The sequence below is a fragment of the Chlorocebus sabaeus genome, chromosome 14 (genome assembly GCF_047675955.1).
Source record: "Chlorocebus sabaeus isolate Y175 chromosome 14, mChlSab1.0.hap1, whole genome shotgun sequence".
NCBI classification, from domain to species: Eukaryota; Metazoa; Chordata; class Mammalia; order Primates; family Cercopithecidae; genus Chlorocebus; species Chlorocebus sabaeus.
The window spans coordinates 70,917,270-70,940,051 of NC_132917.1; the positions used below are offsets into that span (position 1 = coordinate 70,917,270).

A 22,782-nucleotide genomic window follows, 5' to 3' on the forward strand; every position below is an offset into this window, starting at 1 on the left:
TCTATTTCTATATGACTTTAATAATGTTCCCTAAGTAATTAGTAATCAAGGTTTTCTTCAAATTCAAATTAACAAATATGTTTGTTAATCTAAATAATATACATATTTATGGATTTGTATATGTATATAATCTTTCTGTAATTCAGTTTTTAACTGTGAACTTTTACATGTTGGAAGCAGTGAAGGACTCAATGTCATAGTACATTTTGATAGTATTTGATAGGCTTTTTCAGGTCAATTAATTTAGTTGCTTGCAAATATAAATCAAGCTTGCTCCAGTTCCACAAGGACTCCACCACAGTCTTTAGGATGGAGAAAAATCACTGGTTTTCCATGTGCTCCTATTTTGACCTCTTCACTTAGACTGCGGATCTTCTTTGTTTTCAAATCCATCACAGCTGCATTAATATTATCCACCTTAAGAAAAGGAAATACATTGAACACATTTGAGACCATAAAAATACCAACTTACAGTATCGTAATATTCAAAAAAAACTTTGAGAGCTCAGGCAGTCTATCTCCTCTGCCTGTGGGCAGGACCACTCTTAAATCAACATTAAAAAAAAAGCTTAACATTTCCAGAGAACTAAAAGAAGTTACTAAATTTTTCTAGGTAAGCAACCACAATGCTTAGAATTTTCACCATTAGTAAATGTTTCTTCTTATAATCTAAATCATGTATGATATACTTTATAATAGTTTATTCTGGCAGCACTATTAGTGAGACTGAAGACATTGATTTTGCCTGAGAACCCTGGGTTCTTCATCTATAACATGCAAATGAGGTCTAGCATATAAATTGACTACAGATTAAAATGAGGTAACAGATAAAAAGCTCTCAGTACAGTTTATGGCATAATAGGTACTTAGCAAATATGAGTGTTTCCCTGATCCCCAAAACTTGCCCTGCCAAAATACCTTTGACATTATCAAGATATACATGAAAATCACTATTAAATTGCCATTAAAATGTTATTCCCCATCTAAAAAAAAAATTCAAACTTTAATGTTTTTGCAGTCTCTTCTAAGTTATTTCTATTTTCTTCATACTTATGGACACTCTAGGAGGAGCGGATGTGTCTCTCTATACTTGACGGAGAAATGATCTGCCTCTATCTTGGGAAGTCACCCACTTAGACTGGGAACCTACGAAATGGATGAAAAGGTATGATATGAATGGCCACATTCCTAGGCAGTCATAAATCACTAGTTTAATTAAAATCACTAGTTTAATTTTAAAAAACACAGAAGCACAGAGACTAGTATAACACCCATGTACCTACCATTCAGATCTAATAAATATTAACATTTATACAATTTTATTTCCAAAGAGCCAAGGATCGTATACTGAATTCTAAAACCAGTCGAACAGCTAATGAGGATACTAAATGTTACATAAATAAGCTATGATTTCTTCATATGGCACATATTCTACTTATATTTCTGATATTTCTTTTTTAAACCTCATAGGTATATCAAAGTCACACGTGCCCAGATTCTGAACACGGCTCATTTCATGACATTTTGCACTGTAGCTGGTTAATTCTCATCTTTTTCAGAATAGAACATGACCTAGAAGCTCGTGGCAGGAGCGGCCTGACCCACTTAGTGAGGAAAATTGGTCCTCACTGATGTCAGACATTGTCAATTTTATTTTTAAATTCATATCAATATTATTAAGCTTTTTTTCTGCTGTGTTAGGTGGGATTGGAGCAGTTTTTAGTCTAGGACTAATTTTCCTCACTACCAAGCCAAAGTCCTTCTGAGTGCTCTTCCCAATGTTACAGAAATTACTACGACTAGTAAGAAAAAACTATCCCCACCTCTGTGTGTGGATTATTCCCTCCAATCCTTTCAAGGGGTTCTATTTCTAGCTTCCTAACATGCGTGCAATACTCAGATGAAGACATGAAAGGTACTACAGATCTTTGGAGTTCACTCTGTGTGCAGCTCTCCTGCAGCTCTCCAGGAGAGAGCTGCGAACTCTAGCACCATGGCCTCCTCAGACTTCCAACTCCTATCTCCTCAACTCAGGGAGACCACTAAGTTCCACGTGGATTCCCCCTTCCTGTACTGCAGTCTGGAAACTCTCTACAGCCAGTAAACTGGGTAACTGTAGGGCTCATCTTGTTTGCCCTCTCTCAGAAATCAACTCCTGTGCTGCCTGATGTCCAATGCCAGAAATCCATTATTTCATGTATTCTGTCTAGGTTGCTTGTTTGTTTCAGGGAGGAGGATAAACTGATCTCTTCTACACCAACTTGGCCGGAATCAGAATTCTAAATTGGCAGGTTTTTTGTGTCAGCAAGTAAAAAGTGTCATTACATGTCATTCTATAATATGTCTTTTTTACTTTGATTACTTTTAAGATTTTCTCGTCATCTTTGATTTTCAGTTTGACTATGGTGTGCTTAGGTGTGGCTTTCCTTTTTTTTGAGACAGAGTCTCACTCTGTCAGCCAGGCTGGAGTGTAGTAGTGTGATCTCGGCTCACTGCAACCTCTGCCTCCAGGGTTCAAGCAATTCTCCTGCCTCAACCTCCAGAGTAGCTGGGACTACAGGCGCACGCCACCATGTCCAGCTAATTTTTGTATTTTTAGTAGAGACCAGTTTCACCATGTTGGCCAGGATGGTCTCCATCTCTTGACCTCGTGATCTGCCTGCCTCGGCCTCCCAGCGTGAGTCACTGCACCTGGCCCTTTTTCTTTTTTTTTTTGAGACAGTGTCACTCTGTTACCTAGGCTGGAGTGCAATGGCACAATCTTGGCTCACTGCAGCCTCTGCCTCCTGGGTTCAAGTGATTCTCCTGCCTCAGCCCCCTGAGTAGCTAGGATTACAGGCATGAGCCACCATGCCTGGCTAATTTTTGTATTTTTAGTAGAGACTGGGTTTCACCATGTTGGCCAGGTCGGTCTTGAACTCCAGACCTCAAGTGATCTGCCTGACTTGGCCTCCCACACTGCTGGGATTACAGGCATGAATCACTGTTGTCTGGTCTGGTGTGGTTTTCTGTTTGCCCTACTTGGGGTTGCTGACTTTCTTGAAACCATAGGCTGTTTTACACCAGATTAGTGGTGTCCTTGTCAACTATTTTTTCAATTATTGCTTCTGTTCTATTTTCTCTCTCTTTCTTTTCTGGGACTCCAACTATACTCTGCTAGAACTTTTGACCATGTCCTACATCTCTTTTATGCTCTATTCTGTTTTCTTTCTCTTCCATATTTTTTACCTCTTGATTTTGGAATTCTAGTTTCTAGAACTGTGAAAAGAGTAATTTCTGTTTTAAGCCACTAAGTTCGTGATCATTTATTACAGCAGCCCTAGAAGATGAATACAACTACCACACATCATACCAAAATTGAACAATGAAGTAGATGGATAGCTGATAGTGGGAGCTAAGTTTCTCACTGTTGGAATGAGAAGATAAAGGCCAGTGTGGTCTATGTGGTAATGGATTAGAGCTGGAGACATCAGTATACACTCAGGAGTTTATGACATTTCATGAATTCTATAATATAGTTATATATAGAAATGTGTATAGATATGTGTATATACACAGTATACACACATATATCTCCCTGCCGTGCTGGCTCAGTACAATGACCCTCCTAGTAGCAATAAGCACAAACCTAGATCTTGGCTTCTAATACCATTCTCCAGTAGTAGGAACCAGGGCTCCTAGATGAAATGGCTAATTACATGGCTAGGGCAAAGAGTAAAGATGAATTTGGAGCATCTTATATAGAAGATGAATTTGGAGCATCTTAGAGTGCCAGAAAAAGAAAGGAAGTGCTTAAAAAACAAACACAAAACACAAAACCAAGAATGATGGGGGTATGTCAAAGGGACAGATGAATCAACTGAAAGAGCTCCTAATGGCCAAAGCTGGAACAATCTGAGGGAAAAGAAAAAGTAGTATTAGATTGTAATGCAAGTCATAAAATAAATATCCACAAGTCCATACTGATATAACTCTCCATTCCTTAAGTGTGGGCCTTGCATAATGACTTCCTTCCAAAAGAGGATAATATGGAGAAGGGGGAAAAAAGAACAGCTTTCCAGTGGAGAAAGCTGACAACACCTCCTCACCTGGGAGATCAAGATTAATATCAACAGGAGTAAGTCATGTTGATAGCATGAATCCTTGATATGATGTGATGAGAATGGCACTTTACCCCATGGTCTTTCTCCCCAAAATCAATAACATGAGTCTAATAAGAAAAATATCACACAAATCTCAACTAAAGGACAGTTTACAAAATAACTGACCAGTAATCTTCAAAAGTGTCAAGGTCATCAGAAACAAGGAAACGAGATCCTAGAAAAAAGTTAGAAAACAAAACAAAACAAAAAACCAAGGAAAGTTTGAGAAACTGCCACATGCAAGAGAAGCCTCAGCAGATATGATAACTAAATGTGATGTGCTGGGGTGGAGGAGTGGGGGAAGAGAGAGCATCAGGATACATAGCAAATGCATACAAGGCTTAATATCTAGGTAATGCATTGGCAGGTGCAGCAAACCGCCATGGCATACGTTTACCTATGTAACAAACCAAGATGTCCTACACATGTATCCTGGAACTTAAAATAAAATTAAAAAAAAAAAAATAAAATAAATGTGATGAGAAATTCTAGATGGGATCCTGGAATAGAAAAGGGACACTGGGTAAGAACTAAAGGAATCAGAATAAAGTACAGACTTTAGCTAATAACAATGAATCGGTATTGGTTCACTAATTGTGGTAAATGTATCAAACTATAGTAAGATGTTCATAATTTTTTTTAAAGAGTCTGAAGAGATTAACCACCATTTATAATGACTGGATCTTGTTTTTATCCAATTTAGAACAAATCAACTATAAAAAAAATTTGTAACTCAATCTGGGAAATTTAATTTATGAGCTGTGTATAGATGGTGCCAAAAGATTTACCTTTAATTTTGACTGAAGTGCCAGAAAATAAAGATGATAATGTCACCGTGGTTATTTTTGTATTTCTTAGAGATTCAAACTGAATAAGGGTAAAATGACATGCTGTTAATTTAAAATAATCTAAGGAAAAGAAAAAAGATGATGTGTAGCAAGAGCTTGAAAACTGTTGAACCTGGGTGATGAGAGTACTGATATGATTTTTTTTCTGCTTCTCATAAGTTTGAACGAGTTCATAAGAGAACTCCTAATGCTTTGTTTGGCAGTAAACCTGCATGTTCTGCACATATATCCCAGAACTTAAAGTATTAAGGGTGTTGGGACCCTGGGCCGGGCGCGATGGCTCACACCTGTAATCCCAGCACTTTGGGAGGCCCAAACACCCTGCTTTAGGCCAGTCTGGTTCTCCCCATCCTCTGCTCTGTCCTACCTGAAGTCTTCAGGAAGGGAAGGAATGGGGAGGAGTCATAGATACTATGACATATTGTATGTCATGTACATATGACATACAATACTATTTCCCTTTTTGGTTTTGGTAAGTAGAAATACAGTCATGTGTCACTTGATGGGTACAAGTCCTGAGAAACGCATCACTAGGCAATTTCATTGTTGTGCAAACATCACCACACCTGGATGGTGGAGCCTACTATACATCTAGGCTATAGGGTACAGCCTATTGCTCCTTGGCTACAAACCTGTACAGCATGTTACTGAATACTGTAGGCAAGTGTAACACAATGGTGTCTAAACACATTTCAACACAGAAAAGGTACAGTAAAAATACAGTGTTACAACCTTACAGGACCTCATGTAGACTCATCACTGACTGAAACATTGTTATGTGGTGTGGACTGTATTTGGCTAAACTAGTAAGGTATGCTAATCATTCCTTATATTTCCTCTTTGTTTCAACTAGCACTATGTTTCAATTAGCACTATTACTTCTGTTTATCTTTTTGTATTTTGTAGGCTGTCTTTTAGTCAGTCACCTTTAATCCTCTCTGGAAAATGCGGAGCATGTGTGAATAAATGAAGCAAGCAGGCAAGCTCTGGGTAGACAGGGACTACTTGTTCAGCCACATATCCCCAGCACCTTCTACAGTGAAGGACAGAGTGATACCAAAAATACTTAACAACCAGAAAAATACAGACAAAGATACTAATCAGATAGAATTGTGCGGCTGAGCATGGTGGTTCATGCCTGTAATCCCAGTGCTTTGGAAGGCTGAGGTAGAAGGATTGCTTGAGCCAAGAGTTTGAGACCAGCCTGGGCAATATAGCAAGACTTTGTCTCTTAAAAAAAAAAAAATTAGCTGGGCATCATGAGGTGATGCCTGTAGCTCAGGAGTTCCAGGTTACAGTGCATTATGATCGTGCCACTGCACTCCTGCATGGGTGACAGAGTGAGAGCCTCTCTCAAAAGGAAAAAAATTGTAGAGGGAGAAGGGTGTCTGAAGGGTCCCAGAAAAGGAATGTTACTCAGGGGTTACAGAGCAGCAGCTGTTTACCAACCAGCAGGGAAGCACTTAAATATTTTTACAAACTCAATACAAATTTGAGTAAGTAAATATTTCTGGTGGCCCTTAAAGTTTTCACTGTGACACACTATGCTGTCTGGGTAAACTCTCTAGAGAAAGCTTGGCCAGCTCTGTCTCCTCAAGCAGAGGCACGCAGAAGGCAGGGAAGGGGACCCCCATCTTGCCATCGCAGGCAGCAGGTTAGGACCACAAACACAAGCTGTGCCAGAAAACAGTGGGTGACTCAGTCCATACATGAGCAAGAGAAGAGATGGAACAAGATGCCCTCTAAACTTCCTCTAGTGAGACGCAAAGACACACAAGAAATACGGGCAAACCTCACAAGAGAAAATAGAAACCAAGTCAACCTCAACAGAAAAATGCTGATTAACTAGTGAGATAGTAATCCACGTATGAGAAAGGGACATTTCAGCAAGTCTTTGAGTCAACGAAAAGCTATGGAGTATGTGCAAACAGATACATGCTAAGTCAGAGGTTTTATAAGATCCTGATGAAAAAGGACAAAAAGTATCCCTGTGATAATTATACATGGGAAAGCCAATTCTCTGATGAGCGGTTCAACATTTTTTTTTTTTCTTTTTTTTTTGATACAGAGCTCTCGCTCTGTCGACCAGGCTGGAGTGACGTGGCATGATCTTGGCTCACTGCAACCTCCGCCTCCCAGGTTCAAACGATTCTCCTGCCTCAGCCTCCCGTGTAGCTGGGATTACAGGTGTGTGCCGCCACGTCCAGCTAGTTTTTGTATTTTAGTAGAGACGGGATTTCACCGTGTTGCTCAGACTGGTCTCAAACTCCTGAGCTCAGGCAATCCGCCCACCTCGGCCTCCCAAAGTGCTGTAATAGGCGTGAACCACAGTGCCCAGGTGACACACCACTTTTTAAAAATCACCAAGTGTGGCATCCATTGACGGCCTCCAGTACCTTTCTCCTTTTCCTCCTTTTAATTACAGCAACCCCCAAGTTTCAGCAGGGCACACAACTGCCTAGCTAGAGACTACATTCCCCAGCCTCCCTTGCAGAGAAGTGTGTCATGTAACTAAGCTTGGGCCAATGGGATAAGGACAGAAGTGATCCTAGAGCATCTCCTTAAAGGTACTTGCCAGGTATTCCCGCTCCACCTTCCCTTCCCTCTGGTTGGCAAATGATGATGCCTGGAGCAACCTTGTAAGTCATGTGTCATGGACAGCAGAGCTGCCCATCAGCATAGGATAGCTAATATTAGACTGAAAACAGAAAAATAAAATCTTATTAAGCCACTTAAATTTTTTGTGGAGGGCAGAGAAAGATGATGGTGGTGTTATACTAAAATAGCACCTAACTAACCACTTTTCACACCTTCTCCCCTTACCTACCTTCATTTTATTTTATTTTATTTTATTTTATTATTATTTTTTGAGACGGAGTCTCACTCCATCGCCCGGGCTGGAGTGCAGTGGCCGGATCTCAGCTCACTGCAAGCTCCACCTCCCGGGTTCACGCTATTCTCCTGCCTCAGCCTCCCGAGTAGCTGGGACTACAGGCGCCCGCCACCTCGCCCGGCTAGTTTTTTGTATTTTTTAGTAGAGATGGGGTTTCACCATGTTAGCCAGGATGGTCTCGATCTCCTGACCTCCTGATCCGCCCGTCTCGGCCTCCCAAAGTGCTGGGATTACAGGCTTGAGCCATCGCGCCCGGCCACTTACCTTCATTTTATACTCAATACATTTGCAGGTAACCCTTCCAATCTCTGCTTTTGAATCTGTGGTGTGATCACAGCTCACTGCAACCTCCACCTCAGCACTTCCTGGGCTCAAGCGATGCTCTCACCTCAGCCTCCCAAGTAGCTGGGACTACAGGTGCATACCACCACACCTGACTAATTTTTTGTATTTTTAGTAGAAACATCTTGCCCAGGCTGGTCTCAAACTCCTGGGTTCAAGCAATTTGCCCACCTTGGCCTCCCAAAGCGCTAAGATTACAGGTGTGTATTAGTCCATTTTCACGCTACTGATAAAGCCATACCCGAGACTGGGCAATTTACAAAAGAAACGGGTTTAATGATTTACAGTTCCACATGGCTGGAGAGGCCTCACACTCATGGTAGAAGGCAAGGAGAAGCAAGTCACATCTTACGTGGATGGCAGCAGGCAAAGAGAGATTGAGCAGGGAAAATCCCCCTTATAAAACTGTCAGATCTTGTGAAACTTGTTCACTATCACAAGAACGGCATGGGAAAGACCTGCTCCCATGATTCAATTACCTCCCACCAGGTCCCTCTCACAACATGTGGGAATTCAACATGAGATTTGGGTGGGGACACAGCCAAGCCATGTCAAGGCATGAGCCACCACACCCCACCACTAAGTGTTAGCTGTTATGATAACCCTGTGCCTTTCCACATGCAATTCCCTCTGCCTGGAGTAACTTTCTCCTTTTGTTCACCTGGGGAATTCCTTCACATTCATTGCAACTCATGCTCTGTGAGGACTTCCCAGCAACTCAATTTGCCAGGAACAATCTCCTTCATCTGTGATACTGCGAAGTCACACATATCAAATCTACTTATCATAGTATATTGCACTTGGGTATTTAAATTTCTGCCCCTCCTCACTATGGACATGACTCATATCTTATTCACTGCTAAATTCCAAGTACTTGGCAGAATACACATTGTAGGGTTTCATACATGTTTGCAAAAATGAACTGAATACATCCTTGAATTCACTCTAGAATCAAACTACCTCTCTGTATTAGAAATTTGGCCTAACAGGCCGGGCAAGGTGGCTCACACCTGTAATCCCAGCACTTTGAGAGGCCGAGGTAGGTGAATCACCTGAGGTCAGGAGTTTGAGACCAGCCTGACCAACATGGTGAAACCTCATCTCTACTAAAAATACAAAATTAGCTGGGCGTGATGGCGCATGCCTGTAATCCCAGCTACTTGGGAGGCTGAGGAAGGAGAATCACTTGAACCCAGGAGGTGGAGGTTGCAGCGAGCCGAGATCACACCATACTGCACTCCAGTCTGGGCGACAGAGTGACACTCTATCTCAAAAAAAAAAGAAAGAAAAGAAAAAGAAATTTGGCTTAACAATTATGTCATTCTTTCTATCAAAAGAATTGTCCTAGCAAATTAAATCGATGCATAATTGTCATTGCTGATATTCTAAAAGGTAGTTATCTGAACATGAACATCTATAGAAATGTTCTCTAATGAGACTTTTCTTGTCTAACATTTCTTCACATTCCTCTAAAAATTGTTGGCAGATGCAATTCAGAAGATCTTAAAAATCAGTCAGTAATTGAAAAGTATTGACTTTGTAATAACGAAGAAGTTATTAGAATTTTAAGGAGAGAAAAGAGTTATAAAGAATGCTTAGCATGTACATTGAAAGCTTTACTTTATAAAGTCTTTTCATTTGCTTCTCCTAATTGCCTTGTGATAGTGAAAACAGCTGTATTCCTGTTACATGGGAGGTCACACATGATCAATTCGAAAGCAGATTCTATACTGTGGCTAACTTTGGTGGCACTTACAGTGGTCACTGAATCCAGACTTCAAAAAAATACATTAATATTATATGTTAGAATTTTCTAAAGGGAAAAGAAATGTACGTAAGGATCCATCTTTGAGGAGGATGAATATTATCATTCTCCATAAAGAACCTTACAAAAGTTTCTAATGACAGTGACCATAAGTAGTCTTAAAAAGTAAAAGACATATTTTAAAAGAGAGATTTAAAATACCAGGCATTAAAATAATTAGAATACCTCGATGCAGATGTGATGCATTCCTCCAGCCTTGTTTTTCTGCAGAAAACCTGCAATTGGACTGTCACGTCCCAGTGGATGAAGCAGTTCCATCTTGGTATTTCCCAGGTTGACAAAAACAACAGATACTCCATGTTCAGGAAGAGGGACCGCTTCACTTACCTGGGCCCCGAGAATATTCTTATAAAATGCTGCAGCCTTTTCCAAATCTGGCACTGCTATGGCTACATGATTGAGTCGACCCAGGTTCCACAAAGAACCTGCCACTTGATCCAAGGGCTGTGATGTGGAAGAAGCTCTTAATGTTGGAATGGGAGCTTGGAGTCTGGAAAAAAGCCCTGAAAAATTGAACAGCCATTGATATCCTTCTTTCGAGAATTAATGCACTTTTAAATTGAATTTAAAAAACTAAACAAATAATGCATGCAAAAATTCGTTATTTATATATCTATTCTTTTCAATTATTGAAATGAAACCAGGAGATAAATGGAAAAACTTACACCAGAATTACTCTGCTCTGCCCATTCAAATAACTGACTGGAATAAAAAAGCTAATTCTGAGCTGTAGTTAGATTTAAAATACAGAATAACATTTTTTCATAATGATTCATATTTACTGGTAACACTTAAAGAATAGCGGCATATTAAGAATTACTTGCTATTCTCTCTCTGCATTTCACAATGAAACAACATATTTAATAACAACAAGCAATTTCTCTACCGGTACCCAATTTTTTGTCTTATATTTTGTAATAAGTCCATTAAAGGTATAAACATACATTAAAAGAATACATACAGTACTCTTTAATGCTCTGTTGCCCAGACTGAAGTGCTGGAATGCAATAGTGTGATCTCAGCTCACTGCAACCTCCGCCTCCTGGGTTCAAGTGATTTGCCGGCCTCAGCCTCCCAAGAACCTGGGATTACAGGTGCCCGCCACAATACCCAACTAATGTCTGTGTGTGGGTGTGTGCGCGCGCGCGCATATATATATATATATATTTTTGTTTGTTTGTTTGTTTGTTTGTTTTGTTTTGAGACGGAGTCTTCCTCTTTTGCCCAGGCTGGAGTGAAGAGGCGTGATCTGGGCTCACTGCAACCTCTGCCTCCTGGGTTCAAGAGATTCTCCTGCCTCAGCTTCCTGAGTAGCTGGAATTACAGGCGCCTACCACATGCCCAGCTAATTTTGTATTTTCAGTAGAGACAGGGTTTCACCATGTTGGTGAGGCTGGTCTTGAACTCCTGACCTCAGGTGATCCACCTGCCTCGGCCTCCCAGAGTGACATGATTAGAGGTGTGAGCCACTGTGCCCACCCTAATTTTTGTATTTTTAGTAGAGACAGGGTTTCACCATGTTGGTCAGGCTGGTCTCAAACTCCTGACCTCAGGTGATCCACCCACCTTGGTCTCCCAAAGTGCTGGGATTATAGGCGTGAGCCACCATTCCGGCCAGTTTTTAGCATTTTAAAAATTCACTACCACTGTGTCCTCATCAGATAGTTTCTTGATCTCCACAGATAACTCTGCATTCCATTCATTTAGCAAACAGTCATTGTATGTCATTAACAAGAAGAATGGCCTGAATTTACTGTGCACCTACTGTCTGGCACTGTATTTATTTTTTTACACCAACTGTCTGATATTCACAACAAACCTACAAGTTAGAAACTTAATAAGTTTCATTGTTACCATGAAATCCAAGTGGATTATAACCCAGTACACATATACACAAATGTACAATTGAAACTAAATTGCAAAAAAAGAATACCTTTCACCTCAGCCTCGTGAGTAGCTGGAACCATAGGCAAGAGCCACCATACCTGGCTAATTTTTGTATGTTTTGTAGAGATGGGGTTTCACCATGTTGCCCAGGCTGGTCTTGAACTCCTGGGCTCAAGCGATCCTCCCACCGTGGCCTCCCAAAGTGCTGGGACTACAGATGTGAGCCACCACACTAGGCCAGTGAAAATGTTTTGAAATAGATAAACGTGACAGTTGCACAAACCCAGTGAATGTAATAATTGCTGTTAAACTGTACTGTTTTTTCTTTTTTTGAGACGAAGTCTTGCTCTCTCGCCCAGGCTAGAGGGCATTGGTGTAATCTCAGTTCACTACAACCTCCACCTCCCGGGCTCAAGCGATTCTCCTGCCTCAGCCTCCTGAGTAACTGGGATTACAGGTCCGTGCCACAATACCCGGCTAATTTTTGTATTTTTAGTAGAGATGGGGTTTCCCCATCTTGGTTAGGCTGGTCTCAAACTTCTGACCTCGTGATCCACCCACCTCGGCCTCCCAAAGTCCTGGGATTATAGGCATGAGTCACTGCGCCTGGCCTAAACTGTACATTTTTAAAGGGTTTTGTTATGTAAATTTTACCTAAAAAAAAAAAATGGCCCAACAATAAAAATCCAAAGGTGAAATTGTGTAGACCAAGCAAACTGGGTAGAGAACAGTGAATAAAGTGGTTAAAATGAGACAGAGCTTTATAAAAATGTGCTCCTGAAAAGTTTGCTGTGAATTGAATTCTTAATTATTATATTTTCTCTTGCTACAAGTAATTGTAGCAACTTTTTTCCAGCTTGAGGTACCATGACTAATAGAAATGGTGTTATCTTTAAGGTATACAATGTGATGTTTTAATATATGCATAAATTATGAAAATGATTACCATCACTGAAGCTAACTTTTTAAAGCTATTTTTATTTCAGGTTGCCCTCTAATTCGTAGGAATTCACAGCTCTTTAGTTTTAGGTTTCTCTGCCTCCCATTTCAGAATAGTGCAGCAGAACTGCATTATTTTGAATTCTGTAATGTTTAATTTGTGATTTTTCCAATAAAGGTTGCTTTGCATGAATATACTACAATGTAAAACTATGTGCAAATAAATGCATAAGATATTTAAAAATAGAAGTGTTAATAAAAAATGCGTGTAAAGATGAATGCAGATTTAAGAAACTACTTTCACATATGTCAGGAAGCTGGTATACAGGTAAAAGATCAAAATCAGATGTGTATGTTAACTCTTATTCCAATCTTCCTTTCAATATCAGTTCTCGTTAATCACTTTTAGTGTCCTGACTTAAAAATAACATTACATTTCTTTCAGTTCAGATTTTGCGCTTATTTCAGATTACACTTTTTAAACACTGTCCCTGCATACATAAAAGTTTAGCTGCAAGGATCTATAGTCAAATGCATTAAGAGTACTTACTATTTAAAGACATTAGATGTTAAATTTGTACAAAAAGTACTAAGTTCACCCATTTGAAGTGTACAATTCATTTCTTTGCATATTCGCAAAGTTGTGCAACCCTCATATAATCTAATTTTAGAACATGTAATGAGCTTTTTTTTTTTTTTTTGAAACAAGTTTGGGTCTGTAGCCCAGGCTGGAGTGCAATGGCACAATCTCGGCTCAGTGCAACCTCTCCTTCCCAGGTTCAAGCAATTTTCCTACCTCAGCCTCTCAAGTAGCTGGGATTACATGAGCGTGCCACCACACCTGGTTAATTTTTGTATTTTTAGTAGAGATGGGGTTTTGCCATATTGGCCAGGCTGGTCTTGAACTCCTGACCCCAGGCGATCCACCTGCCTTAGCCTCCCAAAGTGCTGGGATTACAGGCGCGAGTCACCGCGCCTGGCCAAACATAAGTCTGAATTTTCACGTATCTGGTTTGAGGAAACATACAGATTTAGAAAGTCATTCATTGGAAGTGCCTTCAAGTTAGTCTGGTAAGTTTTCTCTTAAACATTTGACCAGTTAATTTCACAGCACCATATATATATCTTCAACTTGTTTCAAACTATGATCAAATTTTATTTTTATTCATTACAGTAACTAAACAGATTACATTTCTGTTAGCCCATTTACAGATGATTAATAAAAGTAAACCTATGTAGTCATGTAAGTTGGTCATTCTTGTCTCCCACCTAACAGGTTCAATTTCCATTTTCAGAACTTTTCTACGTGTTCAATCTGATTTTTCTGTGCTTTTGTTTTCCTGCGAAGTTTTATGTACCTTAAAAGAGGGGCCATAACATAGAATTACCATGTAATCCAGCAATTCCACTTTTGAGTATATACACCCCCAAAAAAGCGGGAATTCAGAGGTATTTGGATACCCATGTTCATAGCTGTATTACAATAGCCAAAAGGTGGGGAAAACCCAACCGTCTATCAAGAGATGAATGGATAAACAAAATGTGGTATACACACACAACGGAATATTATTCAGTCTTAAAAAGCACCTTTTTTTTTTTTTTTTTTTTTTTTTTTTTTTTTTTTGAGATGGAGTTTTGCTCTTGTTGCCCAGGCTGGAGTGCAGTGGTGCAATCTTGGCTCACGGTAACCTCCGCCTCCCGGGTTCAAGCAATTATCCTGCCTCAGCCTCCCGAGCAGCTGGGATTACAGGCGTGCGCCACCACGCCCGGCTAATTTTTGTATTTGTAGTAGACACGGGCTCACGCCTGTAATCCCAGCACTTTGGGAAGCTGAGTTGGGCGGATCACCTGAGGCCAGGAGTTCGAAACCAGCTTAGCCAACATGGTGAAACCCCGTCTCTACTAAAGGTACAAAAAATTAGCCGGGTGTGGTGGCGTGTGCCTGTAATCCCAGCTACTCAGGAGGCTGAGGCGGGAGAATGGCTTGAACCTGGGAGGCGGAGCTTGCAGTGAGCTGAGATCACGCCACTGCACTCCAGCCTGGGCGACAGAGTGAGACCCTATCTCAAAAAAAAAAAAAAAAAAAGTAAATTTTACTTTATGTATATTCAATCACACACAAAAGTGCAGCCATTAAGTTTCAAGTATCTTAATAGGACAAATCAAAGGCAATCTTTGGAATACACTATCTTCATTTTTCCTTTATGCCAAGACGTGTATGTAAGTTACAAAACAAACATTCACCTTTATCTGTATTGAGTTCTTGCAGTATGTATATGACCCGTTGGAAGTCATACTTTTTCCCAAACTGTCAATCATTAAAGGGTGCAGTTCTAAAGTGCACATACAAATGCCTTTTCCCAAATATTCATTTATTTATATTTTTACGTTCCTATTTTGTGTATCACCTAAGCGGGTATGCCTTACGGTTAAGAATGTGCTCTAGTGCTAGAAGGATTTATCACGAATGTCCCAGAGTAACTCTGGGGCATTACCACTTGGCACCTTCTTCCTAACAGGGAATCTCAGATTAAGGGAAAAACTTGCCCTCTCATAAAAGGAGGAAGAGAAATAAAAAGGATAAAAAGAGGAGAAAGTGAGAGTCAGAAAACGTGACAATTAGTTATTTCTGTCATAACTTATTCTATGTACACATTTTTTTAAAAATGAAGGGGGAGAGAGAGAACTCAAGGAAGTTTCCAAATCCACATGCTTTTTATCCATGTACGCGATGATAAACACATTAGTGCATGTGGAAAAATCCCTCCTTTTGTATTCTTTACACCACTGACCTTTGAGTGTTCCCAACAGAAAGCTGGTCATGCTTGGAGTTCGGCCGAAGTAGCAGTTGTTGTTTTTACAGGACTTGCTCTCCTTTCTGGTTTCTCCCCATTCTCTTTATTGGTGCGCAGCAAAATAACTTACCAACCCGCTTCTATTTACTTCTGTCCCTGCCCTGCCTGACCCGCCGGGCAAGTTCCCTCGCCTCTCCCGCCCACGTACTGGAAGGTGCAGCGCCCCGGGCGCACAGCTCCCGGATGGCAATGGGACTCGTGCACAAGGCAATCCCCGCTACTAAGCGGAGGCGTTTCTGGAAGTTACCCTCAGCCTAGGTGCCAGCAGCGGCCGTGGAACGCGCCCCCGGGGGAGAGAGGGCATTAGAAAAAGGTGCTTTGGCCACGCCGAGGCTTCCTCCGCCCCCGACCTCCGTTCCCACACGCGCTGCCCCACGGCGACTTTCGCCGGTGCCCGGTATTCACCTACGGCATTCGCGGCGGCAGCCCTCAGCGCCCGCGCCATTTTGGAAAGCAACCCGCCACGTCCAGACCGGCAGACAACGGTGAGAGACGCGCAGCAGAGGACGGGGCGGGAGGCAGAGGGGGCGGGGACAGACAGGTTAGGGGCGCGGCGAAGGGCGCTGTCTTTCCTGCTTCAACACGCCTACTTTAGCTAAAACAGAAACTTAAAGCCAAGACGGGTTACGCTTTGTGGGCCCCTGAAAAATACAAAACGAAGTTTCGAGAGAGTTCAAAGGCGTTTGGACCGACCATGGCGATTTTTGTATTCCGTCCCCCTGCAGAAGCGAAAGCGCTCGCCCTGCCATTGGCTCTGGCTGAGGGCGAGTCCGGAACCTGGGCGCAGCGGAACTTTCGTCTCTGACATCCAAGTTGCGCTACGCGCCGGTTTGCGGAGCGGTTTCCGGGCGGCTCCCTTCCCTTGCATGCGGCATTGTGTCGGGAGTTGCTGACAGCCATGGCCCCGCGGGTCTGGCGTCGACGGACCCTGGAGCGGTGTCTGGTAGAAGTCGGCAAAGCCACGGGTCGGCCCGAGTGCTTCCTCACGTAAGTGCGCAGATCCCGGGCTCGGGGTGGGACCGGGGTCTCACGTGTACGCGGGTTGCAAATTGTGGAGCTGGGGGAAGGTAAGGGGAAATACAAATCACTTTTCCCCAAATTTCGGAGTCTACTTTCCTAGGCTATCAAAATTTAAAAAATTGTTAACATTTGTATGGATGGATCTCTCAGTTGAGTGTTACTGAAATTACCCTAACCTCAGTTATTAACGGCTAGAAGCTTCCCTTGGGCTTCCTACGCCCGCGTCCCTCTACACACAAACTGTTGGTTTCTCCTTCCTCCAATGTGCTCCTAAAGCACTCAGTGCTTAGCATACTTTTTTGAAAGTACGAACTTGTCACTTGTCTGTCCACCCCCCACAACTAAGATTCTTGAGAATTAGAACTTTCATGTCTCTTCCCAGCACAAGCGTTTTATATGTATTTTGTTGAAGAATTTCAAATACGATCTATGAAATTATTACTCATTTATATTTCAAACCCCGGCTCACAGCAACTACAGATTTTTCTTAGTTTGAATTCAGTAGCACACAACTGGGATATCAGCACTGTGCAACTTTTAACGATTTTTAAAATTTTGGTACTGTCAAGCATCTCAACTTCACTGCCTTCAAAATAGAGCTGTTGTTTCTGTTGAATAGAATTGTTGTTTCTGCCCACCCATACTCCGCCATCCCCTGAAGTCCTTTTCCCATGCTCCACCTGTCAAGCACGTCCGTGTGAAGAAACCACTAAAACAGGCTTTGTGTGAGCAACAAGGCTGTTTATTCACTTGGGTGCAAGTGGGCTGAGTCCAAAAAGAGAGCGAACGGTGATGGGGAAGACGTTGCTTTATAGGAGTTGGGTAGGTAATGGAAAATTACAGTAAAAGGTGGTTATCTGTTGTTAGCAGAGGAGGGGGTCACAAGGTACAGGGTGGGGAGATCATAAGACTTATTGTCCAGAAGAAGAATATCACAAGGTCCATTGATCAGTTAAGGTAGGGCAAGGACAAGTCACAGTGGAGGAATGTTGTAATAGTGGTTAATCAGTTAAGGCAGGAACTGACTGTTTTACTTCTTTGGTGGTTTTTCGGCTGCCCCAGACTTCTTGGCTCCTGCGGGCCACCTGGACGTATATGTGCAGGTCGCAGGGGTTACAATGGCTGAGCTTCGGCTCAGAGGCCTGACACCACCACGCAAGCCTTCCCTATCTCAGTAAATGGCACTTCTGTCTTTCCAGTTTCTCAAACATAAAAGTAGGCTGCTACTTTGATGTCTTCGTTTTTCTCTATTCTATATCTAATTCCTTAGCAGTCCTGTCAGTTCTACCTCCAAACTAAGCATATTCACTGCTCTAACTCCAGTTTACATCACCATTATCCTTTGCCTGGAATGCTGCATCAACCAACCTTCTAATCACTGTACTTTTCCTCCTCCTCCCTCCTCCCTTTCTTCTTCCTTCTTGTAAATCATCATTTCATCCCTCTGCTTCAAATGTTTTCTCTTTATACTTTAAATGACAAACTCTTACTCCTGAGCCACGCATAATTTGGCTCCCATCAGTCTCTCCAGCTTCACCTTCTGCCTCCTTCACACTTTAGCTGTGCTCACCTTTTTGTTCCTCAAGCTTACCTCTAGAGGATTTGCATCTTAGAGGATTTCTTCTGCCTGGAGTACATGTTTCCCAATCTTTATAAGACTATCTCCTTATGTACAGCTTTCCCCTCAGATGTAGCATCTAAGAGAGGTTTTCCTTGACCACTGTAGCAAAAGCAAATGTTGATCATTGAATGAATAAGTGAATGAATGAATGGAGTTGTATATAATGTAGCAGAATTGATCATTTAAGGTTAATTCACTATATGTCTCCAAGCAAATAGATTTGTAATGGTTTTCCGGCCTAAAATCTATACAGCTGATTCACAGATACTTGGTTGACAGGTTTTATATATCAGTGTAGGTCATCAGCTTATATGTTGTTGGGGGCCCGAATCTATACCTACACTTCATTCAAATTTGATTTTACAAAAGAGTTGGGTTTTTAAATTTTTATTAAGAGTGCTGTGAAATTATTACCTATAATTCTAAATCTCAATTCCTCCCAATAGGATTCAAGATGGATTGGCATCAAAGTTCACTTCTTTAACAAAAGTGCTTTATGACTTTAATAAAATATTAGAGAATGGTAGGCTCCATGGAAGCCCCTTGCAAAAACTTGTGATAGAAAATTTTGATGATGAGCAGATTTGGCAACAACTGGAATTGCAAAATGAACCAATTTTACAATACTTCCAGAATGCAGTTGGTGAAACAATTAATGATGAAGACATTAGTCTTCTCCCAGAGAGTGAAGAACAGGAACGTGAAGAGGATGATTCAGAGATAGAGGCTGATGATCAGGAGGACCTAGAAGATTTAGAAGAGGAGGAAGAAGTGTCAGACATGGGTGATGATGATCCTGAAGTGGGTGAGAGAACTAAAAACTCAAGCAAATCTGGTCTGAGGAAAAGCCCAGTTTTCAGTGATGAGGATTCTGACCTTGACTTTGATATCAGCAAATTGGAACAGCAGAGCAAGGTGCAACACAAAGGACATGGAAAACCTAGAGAAAAGTCCGTAGTAGATGATAAATTCTTCAAACTCTCCGAAATGGAGGCCTATTTAGAAAACATAGAAAAAGAAGAGGAACGAAAAGATGATAATGATGATGAGGAGGAAGATATTGATTTTTTTGAAGATATTGATTCTGATGAAGATGAAGGGGGACTGTTTGGAAGTAAAAAACTTAAGGTAAAGTTTTGAGAGAGGGGAGAGCACTTTCCTCCCCAAATTAGCTTTCGTTCTCTTTTTCTAGGGGAGATTTAATTGTAGTTAGAAGTTTTAGTGATAAGAAATATTGTGCTCTATCTTATCAGTTACAGATGAATCTGTTCTTCCGTTCAATTTATGTTCCAGTTGGTCTTATAGTTTTGTAGTAGTGTTATTAGTTGCCATTTTCACCTAATCACTAGTTATTAGTTTAGTTATTAGTTATTAGCTCATAGTGGTATTAAGTCAGAAAGTAATATATACATACAAATCTATGTGCATGTGTTAATATATTTTTCTATTCCTAATTAATAGTTTTTTTTTTCTAATTAATAGTTTTTAAAATCTTTTTAGTCAGGTAAAAGTTCCAGAAATCTGAAATACAAAGATTTTTTTGATCCAGTTGAAAGTGATGAAGACATAACAAGTGTTCATGATGATGAGCTGGATTCAAACAAAGATGATGATGAGATTGCTGAAGAGGAAGCAGAAGAACTAAGTATTTCGGAAATGTGAGTATTTTGAACCATCCTTTGTATTGTAGGCTGGAATTGCCCAATCATGTATGTGTACTCATAGTTATCAAATGTGTCTGTCTTACGAAGTTGGATTCTCTAATATCAAATATTCTCAAGATAGCCAGAGGAAAGTCTCTGAATGTAAAGGGACATTAGATATCACTTAATGAAGAAAAATATCACTGGTAGTAGCAATCAAACCTTCCTTACCAGGAACTTTGATTTGGTTTTGTGTCAATAAAATCCTGTTATTTTTGTGAGATAAGAGACTTGTATTATAGATTGATGAATAATTTATTTTATATATGTTGGACACTTTGTTCTGTTTCTTTTTTTTTTTTTTTTTTTTTGAGACGGAGTCTTGCTCTGTCACCCAGGCTGGAGTGCAGTGGTGCGATCTCCACTCACTGCAAGCTCCGCCTCCCGGGTTCAAGCCATTCTCCTGCCTCAGCCTCCCGTGTAGCTGGGACTACAGCGCCTGCCATCATGCCTGGCTAATTTTTTTTTTGTAGTTTTAGTAGAGATGGGGTTTCATGGTCTCGATCTCCTGACCTCGTGATCCGCCTGTCTCGGCCTCCCTGTTCTGTTTCTTACATAGCCTTTTACCTAAATAATACCTTTTGTTCCTTAATAACTGAATGATTTTGGAAGTTCTGAGTATTTGGTTGCATTAGGTATATAAAAGAAGAACTTTATTAAGGGAAAATTTGTTTCCTTTTGTTTTTCTAATGGAAAGTAGCATATTTTTTTGTATAAGAGTTTTGGTATTGTAGGGATGAAGATGATGACCTTGAAGAAAATGAAGACTGTAAACAACATAAAGAAAGCTTGAAAAGAGTGACCTTTGCTTTACCAGATGACGAGGAAACTGAAGATACAGGTGTTTTAAATGTAAAGAAAAATTCTGATGAAGTTAAATCCTCTTTTGAAAAAAGGCAGGAAAAGGTAATTAGTAATTTATGGAATTTTTAATATACTTGACATTAACCATCCTTTGAAAACTATTAACCATCCTTTGAAAACAGATATCTTGGCCAGGTGCCGTGGCTCATGCCTGTAATCCTAGCACTTTGGCAGTCCGAAGCAAGAGGATCGCTTGAGCTCAGGAGTTCAGAACCAGCCTAGGCAACATTGTCTCTACCAAAAATACAAAAATTATCTGGGCATGGTGATGTGTGCCTGTAGTCCAACTACTCTGGTGGCTGAGGCGGGAGGATCACTTGAGCCTAGGAGGTTGATGCTGTGGTGAGCTATAATTGCATCACTGCTCTCTAGACTGGGCGGCAGAGCAAGACCTTGTCTTAAAACAAACAAAAAACCAAAAATCTTCCCATATGGAAAGCATCTGATGAGCAAAAGTCAGTGCCTGCATTTCAGTTTGGGGCCTGTGAATAAAATAGTTGCTTCTGCTGGGCGCAGTGGCTCACACCTGTAGTCCCAGCACTTTGGGAGACTGAGGCAGGTGGATCACTTCAGTTCAGGTGTTCGAGACCAGCCTAGCTAACATGGTAAAACCTCATCTCTACTTTAAAAAAAAAAAAAAAAAAATAGGCATGGTGGCGGGCACCTGTAATCCCAGCTACTCAGGAGGCTGACGCAGGAGAATCCCTTGAATCCAGGAGGCGGAGGTTCCAGTGAGCCAAGATGGTGCCACTGGATTCCAGCCTGGGTGGCAGAGTGCGACTCTGTCTCAAAAATAAAAAAATTTTTTAAAGATAGTTGTTTTTTCCTTTATCCCTAATGTCTTTATATATATAGCATGTCTCTCCTGATATAGCTGTCCTGTGAGCCTCTTAACTGTTTTGACTGCTTTGGAGGATACCGTGTATGTCTTTTTTTTTTTTTTTTTTTTTGAGATGGAGTTTCACTCTTGTCACCCAGGCTGGAGTGCAGTGGCGTGATCTTAGCTCACTGCAACCTCCACCTTTCAGGTTCAAACAATTCTCCTGCTTCAGCTTCCTGAGTAGTTGGGATTACACCACGCCCAGCTAATTTTTTTGTATTTTTAGTAGAGACAGGGTTTCACCATGTTGGCCAGGCTGGACTGAAACTCCTGACCTCAGGTGATCCACCCGCCTCGGCCTCCCAAAGTGCTGGGATTACAGGTGTGAGCCACTGCGCCCGGCTGACACCACCTGTGTCTTTAAGGTACTCCACAGATTTTTGTGAGTGCCAAATAGCCAGAATTTTAATTTATACCATCGCAAACATATCTGCAAAGTTGGTAAAAATTGTTTCTTTGTGTCATGATTTCAGACAAGTGAAATTTCATTTAATTTTTGTAGATGTAGTCTGGCTCTAATAATTTGGCTCTATCATTTATTTACCTTAACATTTTTATCACAATAAAAATGAGAATAGGGCGAGGCACAGTGGCTCACACCTGCACTTTGGGAGGCTGAGGAGGGAGGATTGTTTTGAGCCCAGGAATTCGAGGCCAACCTGGGCAACGGGGCAAAAGCCCATCTCCACTAAAAGTTAAAAAAATTAGCTGGGTATGGTAGTGTGCACCTATAGTATTTGCTACTTGAGAGGCGGATGGGGGAGGATCTCTGGAGTCCAGCAGTTCAAGGCTGCAGTCGAGATATGATTGCACCACAGCACTCCAGCCTGGGTAACAGAGCTAGAGACTGTGTTAAAAAAAAAAAAAAAAAAAAAAAGAGAATAGGCAGATAATAAAAGATACCAAGAATATCAAAAGAATTGTTTTTAAAATTTGAGAATCTGAATTAAATCCGTGGTTGTC

The 22,782-nt window shown here is 41.1% G+C and overlaps 2 protein-coding genes across 3 annotated transcripts in view; one reads left to right on the forward strand and one right to left on the reverse strand.

Annotated features, from left to right (window-relative positions):
• MCEE (methylmalonyl-CoA epimerase) lies at positions 1 to 16,283 on the reverse strand. Of its 2 annotated transcripts, none has more exons than XM_007970288.3 (3): positions 16,137 to 16,278; positions 10,216 to 10,553; positions 1 to 417 (listed from the first exon to the last, which is right to left on the reverse strand). In XM_007970288.3, the coding sequence occupies exons 1-3, from the start codon at positions 16,174 to 16,176 to the stop codon at positions 265 to 267; spliced, it is 531 nt and encodes a 176-aa protein (XP_007968479.1). In that variant the 5' UTR covers positions 16,177 to 16,278; the 3' UTR covers positions 1 to 264. The 2 variants fall into 2 exon arrangements, with proteins under 2 accessions (XP_007968479.1, XP_037863008.1); XM_038007080.2 differs by having other exon boundaries at positions 106 to 417; positions 10,378 to 10,553; positions 16,137 to 16,283.
• The window catches only part of MPHOSPH10 (M-phase phosphoprotein 10), a 20,436-nt gene continuing 13,549 nt past the window's right edge, over positions 15,896 to 22,782 (forward strand). Inside the window, exons 1-5 of the mRNA XM_007970290.3 lie at positions 15,896 to 16,216; positions 16,457 to 16,718; positions 18,819 to 19,500; positions 19,873 to 20,030; positions 20,810 to 20,981. Coding sequence (XP_007968481.1) covers positions 16,630 to 16,718; positions 18,819 to 19,500; positions 19,873 to 20,030; positions 20,810 to 20,981 — 1,101 coding nt within the window. The 5' untranslated portion in view covers positions 15,896 to 16,216; positions 16,457 to 16,629. The remainder of the gene's footprint in view (positions 16,217 to 16,456; positions 16,719 to 18,818; positions 19,501 to 19,872; positions 20,031 to 20,809; positions 20,982 to 22,782) is intronic.